Source organism: Pocillopora damicornis, chromosome 5 (assembly GCF_964200805.1).
Source record: "Pocillopora damicornis chromosome 5, jaPocDami1.2, whole genome shotgun sequence".
In the NCBI taxonomy this organism is placed as follows: Eukaryota; Metazoa; Cnidaria; class Anthozoa; order Scleractinia; family Pocilloporidae; genus Pocillopora; species Pocillopora damicornis.
Window position 1 is genome coordinate 21,563,247 of NC_142674.1, and position 10,483 is coordinate 21,573,729.

The following is a 10,483-nucleotide window of genomic DNA, read 5'->3' on the forward strand; positions in this document are numbered from 1 at the left end:
TTCAAAGCTTAGTTCTGAGCTTTGAATTCATTTATCCTTCTGTGTTGCGAAGAATCAAATATATATTTCGGAAACAAACTGAGTTACTATGGTTACTTCTATAGAGCAGGGTCAGTTTTTGTGTCGAAAAACCAAAACCAAAGTAGTCCCAGCGATCAATCAAAACACAGGTTGACGTCATCATTAGCCAATAGGGACCTTACGATCCGACAACGGCGACGGCAACGGCAACGTGAGAAGTCTGGGTCGAGCGGGGCCACGTCGTGTTGGCGTTCCCGCCAAAATTGAGATTACGAATTTTACGAGCGAGAACGTTGACGACGGTCATTGATGTTTATCGTGTTTAAGTCAACGAAAGTTTTTTAGAAAGCCATGCCAAAGTTCCGTGACACTATTCTCCTGGCTCATGCTTCCCGTTTGATTAACGCTGAAGAATTCGTGCTTCTCTACGATTTACACAAGCCTAAAAATCCGGATTTACCGTACACTAACTACGAGTGTTTCGATCTCGACAAGATGACCGATGATGAATGTAAAACTGAGTTTAGATTTTACAAGAATGACATTTACAACTTGGCAGAGGTGTTTACTTTACCGGATCGGATCGTTTGCTACAATGGTGTAAATGTCGACATGGTTGAGGCATTGTGCATTTTTCTTAAAAGATTTGCCTATCCCTGTAGATACGTAGACATGATACCCAGATTTGGAAGGCCAGAACCACAATTGTGTATGATCTCAAATGCTGTTATGAACAAGATGTATCAAACATGGAACCGACTTCTCAATGATTTGAACCAGGATTGGTTAAGACCCGATCATTTAGAGGAGTTTGCCGTTGCAGTTCACAACAGGGGAGCTGCTCTTGACAACTGTTGGGGGTTTGTTGACGGTACTGTGAGGCCCATATGCCGACCAGGACAAAACCAAAAGTGCTTATACAATGGTCACAAAAAAGTCCATGCTATAAAGTTTCAATCTATCGCAGCACCCAGTGGCCTTGTTGCCAACCTGTTTGGGCCTGTCGAGGGAAAGAGACATGACAGTGGGATGTTAGCTAGATCTGGAGTGTTAAACCAATTGCAACGATTTTCAGTGGACACAAATGGGAACCCCCTAAGTATTTATGGAGATCCGGCATATCCTCTTCGACTACATCTGCAAGGACCTTTTCGAGGGGCTGGACTAACTCCCATACAGTCTGCATGGAATGAATCTATGAGTGAAGTCAGAGTTTCTGTTGAATGGATTTTTGGTGATATAATAAATTATTTTAAATTTCTGGATTTCAAAAAAAACTTGAAAATAAGTTTAAGTGCTGTTGGCAAAATGTATGTGACATGTGCCCTTCTTCACAATGCTCGTGTTTGTTGTTACGGATCCACCACATCAGACTACTTTGATGTTTCTCCCCCAGAAATTGGGGATTATTTTCACTAAGTCTGCCAAACAGGTTTTACAAAAGTTACATAACACTTTTCCTTTCGAAAATTGAACTGCTTTTTAATAAAAAAAATTATGCAATCGAGAAAGGCTAACATATTGGAATTAAAGTGAAATAAATGCCACCAAAACAAACTATTAAATGAGAACAAATAATGGTGAGCATGTTTACAGAAAGTAATGCAATTCTATAGTTGGATAAGCCCTATTGCCTTGATAAAGGCTCAGCCCCAGTTTTGATACTGGCATAACATCAATTCGGCGACTTTCAAAGGTTGGCAAAATTAAGCAACATTTCCTTTACAACTATATATGTAAACAAGTAATTATTATTATAAATCTTTAATTTTTAACTTCCTTGAAAATGTTCAAGTTAATAAAAATGTGAACTCTTTGTGCATTTAAATGACCTCTTGCAGAGATTGACCAGCATCACTTCCCAGCAAACTTTTTCATTAGTTCCATAAGTGCAAGGGTTTGTTGTTGGTGCTGTTGCATCATGTTTGCATTCATTTGCATAAACTGCTGCATTTGCTGCTGCTGAAGCTGCTGGGTATCTCTAGTTTGCTTGTTCATCATATCCAATTGCTGTTGTCTTCCTTCCTGCTCCTTTGCTTGCAGTGCTAACTCTTGCCTTTTTATCTCCAATTCATCACGTTTTAAAGTAGCTTCTACTTCTGCCCTATCCTTCAGGTAAGCCAGAGTGCTTGCACCACTAGCTCTGCCCTTTTTCGGTCTTGCTCCTTGCTGTTCATCGGCATTCCTTTTGGCACTATCTTTAAAAGTTTCCAATGATCTCTTCCGCATTTCCTCTGCTTTCTTTGCTTCTTCTTCCTGCTTTTGTTTTGTTTGATCTGTGATTTTGTCAGACTCATCAAAGAGTTCAATGGTTTCATCTAACAGTTGATCTAGTTCCTTGTCCTCTTCAGGGGCAATACCTGAGGCTCTGTCTTCTTCCCTGACTTTTTTCCTTCTTCTCTTTTCCATTGTTGAATAGTGGTCACGAACAGACCGTTGAGTAACACGGAATTGTGGATAAGGAATAGCATTTAAGGATACTGCCAGCTTTTCCCAATCATCTCCTCTCTCACTTGTTCCTTTCTTGTGCAGCCATGGCTGCAAAAGCATCAATTCCCTCAACATAAGCAATTCGTGTTCTTCATTCCATTTCATTGATTGACTGAAAGTGCAGTGCAACAAAAATTACTTCATGAGGAAGAAGTATCAGTATATCAGCAAAATTTGCTAACAATAAAATTATCATTGTATCTGAGATTTACTAGCACTTGGTCCCAATCATGATCAAAGTTTTTAAAACAAATAACATAACTTGCTTTGGGTGGTATTAACTAGATCATCATAATATTAGACAATATCTTTGTTTTCTTTAGTCCTCCAATAAATTAGCTGAACTTGTTGACAGATAAAGAAATGATCATGAGAATACATGATGGCTATCCTTTGCCTTCCAAATGAGGGAAACATACAATTAAGGTTGGAAGGACGCTTTCAAATGAAGACAGTCATAATTACTAAAAAAATGTGTAGCATTTGGAGCAAAATATTGGGCAATCAATAAAGTTTGGATTTTGTAAAATAATTCTTATTTAATTAGGAAACAGTGGAAATTATGTGAACGTCTCTGTTTTGTATTTGTTTTTGATTCAGTTATAAATAAAGCAATATTTGCGGTATCGGAATTCGTCGATATAACTGTTCAACCCAGCCAGTGAGTTCCTTGTAAAATAAGGTTAATCTACGATTATAAATGAAAATTAGCTCAATGAAAGTATTTATACACTTTGCATCGGTCGAATCTAGTACCGCTGCCGACAAAATCTCTCTACTATTTCCTAGTAAACCCAAAATAAAATTAAGCTTAATTGTCCTCTTTTTTTGATCGAGAAAAAAGTTGGAAAGTAAGTGATAAGAAAGCTCAGTGATAGCGAGTGAAGTACAATCACAAACAAATACAAAGCAAAATAAGTCAAATCTCTCTCCATTCAGTTTGTGGTCGTATACTAAAGACTCCACGCTCTGTTCGTTTCGGATATTTCAAACAAACTAGTATTCTTTAAATTTAGTCGCAAAGTCTCGTTTTTACCTTGATTCCTTTGCCATAGTTGGGTTTTAATTTCCACGTTTTCGCACAACGTCAAACAAGGCTTCTAGACGTCCGCGCGTGAAGGGACACCGCCGTCTCAGAAATCTACTCATGCGCAGTACGTAACCGGAAGTAAAAAAGTCCCACGTCGCCGTCGCCGTTGTCGGATCGTAAGGTCCCTAATGAGGACTCAGTGAAAACAAGCACACTGCTCGAAGCGCGGGAAAACGCGAATAATTAAGCCGGCCGCGAATGATAAAGCTGCAAGCTGATTGGTTGAGAGAGTGGCGCGAGTTTTCTGGACCAATCGCAAAACCAATTTAAGTGAAAAACAAAGCAATTCCGGATCACTTTCGACACTCAGTTGAAAATTACTTCCACGTAGTACAAGAAACGAAGCCACTCCAACAGGCTCTCGTACTCATAGTAAGATAGATCAATAGAGTTTTTAGTTTCCGCCATTGGACCATAGAACACAGCACAAAACACAGGGCTGCTGATTGCAAGAATAAACTTGTGAGCTGGAATCACCAGCCTCTTGCCGTTTGACGCTGGAACAACAAATTTTACATCGCTTAGCAATTCCCTGTCGAATATAAATTTGTTTCTGTCTAAGACAGTATCACACTTTGTCTGCCAATATTATCAATAACCGGTGCATCAAAGGCGGCAGAGTTGTATGTAGCCTCACACGTGTTGTAGTTAACAGTCCCCGAAATTTCGTAGTTTGTAGGCATCGCTGCTGTTACTGGTTTGACCGCGTTCTTTGATACAACAACCCCCATACAGTCTGACTTGATTTCCTTTCAATTGTGGTTTGTGATCGAGAGACACAAATCAAAAATTGACGAAAAGAGCCGAAGAGCTATTCGGTTTTCGTAATACAGTAATCCTTTGGTAAAAACTACCCAAATATATAAAATATTACGCAGTGTTCTATTTTAAAATTCGATACTACGTCTCGCAAAATCACCTTCATGACCTTTAGGGAGGGCAGTTTTACGTCACATCAGCCTCTCAAATCACCCTCATTCCACGTTGATTATTTTAATATTAATTTTTAGCATTATTATTATTATTATTATTATCATTATCAAAACTATAAAAAAAATTCTCGAACGCTATCACCAGCCTGATTTGTGCACTAATAGGACAGTGTACGCGTCATGCTTGTAATTTGACGGTGTAATAGGACGTCATGCCTAGGTAAGTGGACAAAACGCGTCATGTGCGCGCGCTGTTGTCTCGCATTTCGCCGAGTTAATTTTAAATGAAAACGTGTAGAACCAATGTCTAGTTTCTTTCTCAAATTTTGTCATAGTTGTGATTAATTGGTAACAGGACTTCTTGTCATCCACTTGTTTGTAATCATACTCGTAATTAACAAATCTGACTCCCGCTTCGCGGTCGTTCGATTTTGTTAATCACTCGTATGATTACAGTCCGAATTGGACTCCACTCGGTCCTATTACCATTATTTATATTATTATTATTTGCTCGTTCGTTTTTTTCCGATTTTTTTTGAAGGGGCCATCCAGAGGTGTTACCTAGAGCCAAAGCTGTGGAACCTACCATCAGAGTCACACAGAACTGTCAGAACTTTCAAGGCCTTCAAAAACAGTATAAAGAAAATTTTCCTTTTGGGCCTTTTAACCTAACTTTTTACTTGTTATTTAACTATTGTTAGTACATATGATTATTGTTGTTACTTCTTAGCATAGCATGGAATTATTTTAGATTGCAATTTATGATCCTGACTTAAACTTTTAAATTATTAAAATTTTTATTCGTATGTTATGGTATAAACTTTTAAATTTAAGTTTAATTTTTAATGAATACAGAGAATTGGCTAGTGTGCCATTTCATTATGTTATGTCACACCTGAATAGCTGAGCCTAAGACACAATAAACTTGTGTTGATCAATAAACTGATAAACTTGTTGATTAAAGGGCCGTCCTAGGGACGAAGGAAAGTAGCCAACCTGCGGTCGTGGAAGAAGGGGGGGGTTGGGGGGGAATAAAATTTAAGTTCTTTTTACAGTTATGACACTTTTTAATCTTTCTTCATCTAAAACATTCAAATTTCCCCTCCCCGGGCATGGGCGACAGTCAAATTCCCGTGGGTTGTCCGAGGGTTAGGGGGAGATGTTAAAGCTTAGAATTGATTGGTGTAATGATAATAATGATAGGTATAATAAATATGATAATAATGATAAAAAATTATAATAATAATAATAATAATAATAATAATGATAGCAACAATAATGATAATAGTAAGGATATTAAGGGTGGAACAGGCCGATGTGACGTAAAACTACGTTCAAACGTACCAAGTACAGTCTGTCATGCAGAAGATTTTCCGAGACGCAATATAATATTTAGAAACAGAACACTACGTAATATTTTGAATATTTGGGTAATCACATAACCTCGAGGCTATTAAATTACGAAAATCGAGAGGCCCAGCTTTCATTCGTTGCAAGAAGTAAACACATCTAACCGAGATCTCGTCGATTTCTTATCTTCAATTTTTGCTCAGCGACTCTCGATTACAAACCATTAGTGAAAGGATATCAAGTGAGACTATATGGGGATTGTTTTATCAAAGAACGCCAACAAATCAGTAACAGCAACGATGGCAACGAACTACGAAATTTCAGGGGCTGCGGAGGCTGCAAACAACACAGCTGTCGCTGACGCACCGATTATTCAAGCAGAAGACTGGCAGACAAAGTGTCTTACTGTCTTAGACAGAAACAAATTTATATTCAGCAGAGAGTTACTAAGCGATATAAAATTTGTTGTTCCAGCGTCAAACGGCAAGAGGCTGGTGATTCCAGCTCACAAGTTTATTCTTGCAATCAGCAGTCCTGTATTTTGTGCCATGTTCTACGGCCCAATGGCGGAAACTAAAAACTCTATTGATTTACCTGACTATGAGTACGAGAGCCTGTTGGAGTTGCTTCGTTTCTTGTACTACGACAAAGTAAATTTGAGCGGAAGCAACGTAATGCAAGTGTTGAACTTAGCCACGCAATACATGGTGCCTTCGCTCGTGAATAAATGCACTAAGTATTTGCGTGACATTTTAGAAGTATCGAATGTCTTTCAAATTCTAGTCGCTGCTGAGAAATTCGAAGCGAAAGAGTTAGAAAGAGAATGTTGGAAACTTATTGAGATGCAAGCGGACGAGGCGTTGATGTCAGATGGATTCTCAACAGTTGAAATATCTGTTGTCAAGTCTGTCGTGAAAAGAAGAACGTTGAATGTTAAGGAAGTAGATCTCTTTAAGGCAATAGATCAGTGGGCCACCAAAAAAATTGTAAAGCAAGGACAAACTCTTACTGGTCGCCTAAAAAGACGAATTCTCGGAGATGAAATTGTTAAAGCCATAAGGTTTCCTCTAATTTCTCAGGCAGAGTTTGCGTCTGTGGTGTTAAGTTCTGGCATTCTCACAAATGAGGAGAACAGCGACATGATGAGATACTACAGCAACGTTCCAACAATTTCTTTGCCATTTTCCCAAGAGAAAAGATTTATTGCCAGCTTTTTTCGATGCCACAGATTTTCAGGGTTTGATATGCCAATTATTCAGACCAGGAAAGTTAAATTATATGATAATTCTCATTATCTGACCCGCAACCAATTGCGTAGCGGTCAATTAGCCCGGTCATACCGTCAGGCAACTGCCTCATCAGCGGTAAATTATTCGGCGAGCAATTCTAGCAAGTGGTGCTACGACGTTGATAGCACTGACAAATTGAAGTTCTCAGTCAATAAACCCATCAGGCTTCGCGGGGTTGAGCTTTTTGGCTCCATAGGAAACGAGTACCAGGTTTCCTTACAGGTGAACTGTACCGAACCTTTTACAAAGTGTCTGGTAACACAGTCTGGAAATTACGCATCAACCGCCAGAGAGAACTCTAAATATTATGGCTTTGATGTATTGTTTGACCGTCCGATTCATCTGGAGGCATATAAATATTACGAATTACTATCAATTATCAAAGGTCCTTTGTCATGGTACGGACAGCGAGGCCAAAGCTCTGTTGAGTGCCAGGGAGTGCTTTTCACTTTCAAGGATCCTTATGACAGCAGACTTAGAACCAACGCAAGTTGTGGCCAATTTCCCTCGTTAATCTTTACATAAATGGTATTGGTTGAATTGGTCACTGTTCTTAACTGAATGACTAAAGCCACTCATCAACTTGTGTGATATCCATAGAAAGCCTTTTCAATGCAGTTAGAGTCCTGTATTAGATTCGTGTACAAAGCCGTGAAGAAATCTTAGCAAAAAGCCCTGTAGTCATGATTCATAATAATCATTGCTTTGTATTTGGAATGCAACCAAGGAATTAGTTTGAATATAGAGCCTTTTTCGGAGTGTTCAAGGTTTTCGATGCTGGAAAATTTAATAGTGAAATCGCTATCATGATACCTTTGTTATTGGGGTGACTCGCATTTTTACGCGACCAATTATGAATTTGAAATATCGTTAAAACAGTCAAATATCCAAAACTAAAACCAAGACAGATTCTTAGAACGTTGGTGGTCAACTACCAAGTTGTAAATAGACTTGTAATTTACTTGCGTAGCAGATTGATTAACACATCAGTTTAATTGTCGAACAGTTGTTATTGACTTGATTGTAAATATTTTTCACACACATTGTTTTTCAATTCTGACCGTCTTTCCATTGTTAATGCATTAGTAAGCATCATTTGCAATTGTAAAACTTGCACGCTCGATATTTTTTGATTCCCTTTTAAATAAAAGTGAATTTAACGATTATTATCAACTTTGATTTCATTAAAGTTTCAAAACGTGGAATGTTGTTACCATGTTTTATTCAGATCCAATTCGAGTGACTCGCGATGGCGGTTAATTTTCTTTGATTAAAATCAAAAAAATGAGGTGGTTTGGGTCGAGGCAGTCGGAGGTTGGACCCGAACCGCGCACCAAGCCTCTTACTTGTTTTTTCAATTGTTCTATTGTGTTAATTTTTTGGCCCTACGCCACGCTTACACGCGCTAAAATGCTCATTATTTCGTTGTCAGTTTGTGCAGCCGAACTAAGACAATAAGACAATTGAGCAGTTCGTAGAAATATTGCCTTTCGAATTCCAACGTTTGCCATTCTATTCCGTTTCAGACTCCATTCTGATTCCTGCAGAAGTTATTTATTCCGGTGTAAGGAATCCAGAAATAAAGACTGGATTAATTTTTGGCTATGTTTTCTTTTATTTTGTACAGATAACCATGTTCTAGAAAAGGTTGAACACACGCACTTGAAATTGGAATTCCTATTAATTAGATGGCGTATCAGATAAATTCCACTCATGTCAAATGGATGAACGTGTGAAGCCTGATAACTTTAAATTTGCGTATCGCTTCCGAGCGTTGTCGAATGAATGAGTAATAAAAGATGTATCAATAAAGGAACAGACTTTCGTATAAACTCAGATACGGTCCCCTCGTTACTCAGAGTCATTAAGGTAATAAAGAGGTGTCCGCCAGAGATAACAACTATAGCGATAGAAAATATTTTCTTTTGAGAGCAGATTAGATTGAATCGACTTTCGCACAAAGTATTTTCCTCCGGGAGGCTTATTTTGGTACACAGGAAACTCTTCATAATAAAAAGTTGTCCTTAAGAGATGGCTCTCTGCATGGAAAGGCTAGATTGTGTTGCTTAAATTAAAACGTTCAGGATTTTCATGCGCGCGTCAATTCGTTTTGAAGGAAGCTTATAATGATTTTGATTCTTTCCTTAATGTTTCAAACCTTGGGCAACCGATTTAAGTTTAAATTTAATGAAATATTTAACTTCCTCGGCGTATCACCCAGATCAAATCTGAGTGACGGAAAACAAATTGGGAGTTTTGACACTTCAGTGAAACTAAACTTAACAAGAGTCTAATTTTCAAGTTTGTGCGTGATGATGCATGTAACAATAGAGAGAGGTGAAAAAATTAACAACAATACATGTGGAAAATAATTTACAAATCATTTTAGGTGAAAGTTGGTGCATAACAATGGCTAGACGCGCACTAAGAAATAACAATAGGTGTGATAAACAATTTTCTAATCAAGTCAATGACAAGTTTGGTGGTAGCCCGCCCACATTTGAACAGCGTGTGCTATATAAAAAAATTAATTTCACAACCACTCAGTTACCTTTTATACCTGTGTCGAGAACGTCTCTTGTGAGCTGTGCACTTCAAAGTTGAAACTTCGCTCACCGGAATTTAAAAAATGAACTCAAGGAAGGCCTGCAAAAGACCAGCCGCGGAAATTGAATGTAAGTAAATGTAACCGAATTGCAATAAGCGACTTAATCCACAAGTTCTCTACAAAAACTAATACATTATAATGTAAACCATTTAAGAAGTATTTTGCAGCTTTCCTTGCACTTTCGGTTTACTTCCACGAGGAGAGTATGCGTTATCATAATCTTTTGAAAACAAGATCACGATTTTGCTCATCTGCACTTACACGCCATGAGGACAGCTAGTATTAGTATGCTATAATAAGATAACGTGAATCTTATAATTAATTATTCTTATTGCGTTCCTTAAAGAGATATATGTGGGATATATGCGCGCTGGGATTTTATAGCCAAAGCGAATTAACAATTTTATTTATTGATTCCCTAAGATGACCAACTGCGAAAAAGGCGAAGAAGAACAGCGTTTACTAATGAACAACTCAATCGTATGGAGGAAGCATTCCAAGAAGAACGATTTCCGGGTATTCACTTACGAGAGAAGCTGGCGCGAGAACTGAACATACGAGAAGACAGGATTCAGGTAGGATTGACGATTCATCTCGAACTGAAAAGAAATTTGTTAATTCAGACATATCATTCAGATAGGTACTATGAAGACCTAAGATAAGACAACATGTGACATAGCCACTTTTCGAATCCAGCGATAAA

At 38.1% G+C, this 10,483-nt stretch overlaps 3 protein-coding genes across 3 annotated transcripts; 2 read left to right on the top strand and 1 right to left on the bottom strand.

Annotated features, from left to right (window-relative positions):
- The first annotated feature begins 194 nt into the window (after positions 1–194).
- LOC149045943 (uncharacterized) lies at positions 195–1,838 on the top strand. Its single transcript, XM_089206691.1, has one exon. The coding sequence runs from the start codon at positions 373–375 to the stop codon at positions 1,438–1,440; it is 1,068 nt and encodes a 355-aa protein (XP_089062817.1). The 5' UTR covers positions 195–372; the 3' UTR covers positions 1,441–1,838.
- LOC149045944 (uncharacterized) lies at positions 1,483–3,726 on the bottom strand. Its single transcript, XM_089206693.1, has 2 exons — positions 3,548–3,726; positions 1,483–2,623 (listed from the first exon to the last, which is right to left on the bottom strand). Exons 1-2 carry the CDS (start codon positions 3,562–3,564, stop codon positions 1,876–1,878), a joined length of 765 nt encoding a protein of 254 aa, XP_089062819.1. The 5' UTR covers positions 3,565–3,726; the 3' UTR covers positions 1,483–1,875.
- A 1,930-nt stretch (positions 3,727–5,656) lies between these two features.
- On the top strand, positions 5,657–8,374 carry LOC113685218 (BTB/POZ domain-containing protein 6-B). Its single transcript, XM_027202705.2, has one exon. The coding sequence runs from the start codon at positions 6,135–6,137 to the stop codon at positions 7,695–7,697; it is 1,563 nt and encodes a 520-aa protein (XP_027058506.2). The 5' UTR covers positions 5,657–6,134; the 3' UTR covers positions 7,698–8,374.
- The last annotated feature ends 2,109 nt before the right edge of the window (positions 8,375–10,483 follow it).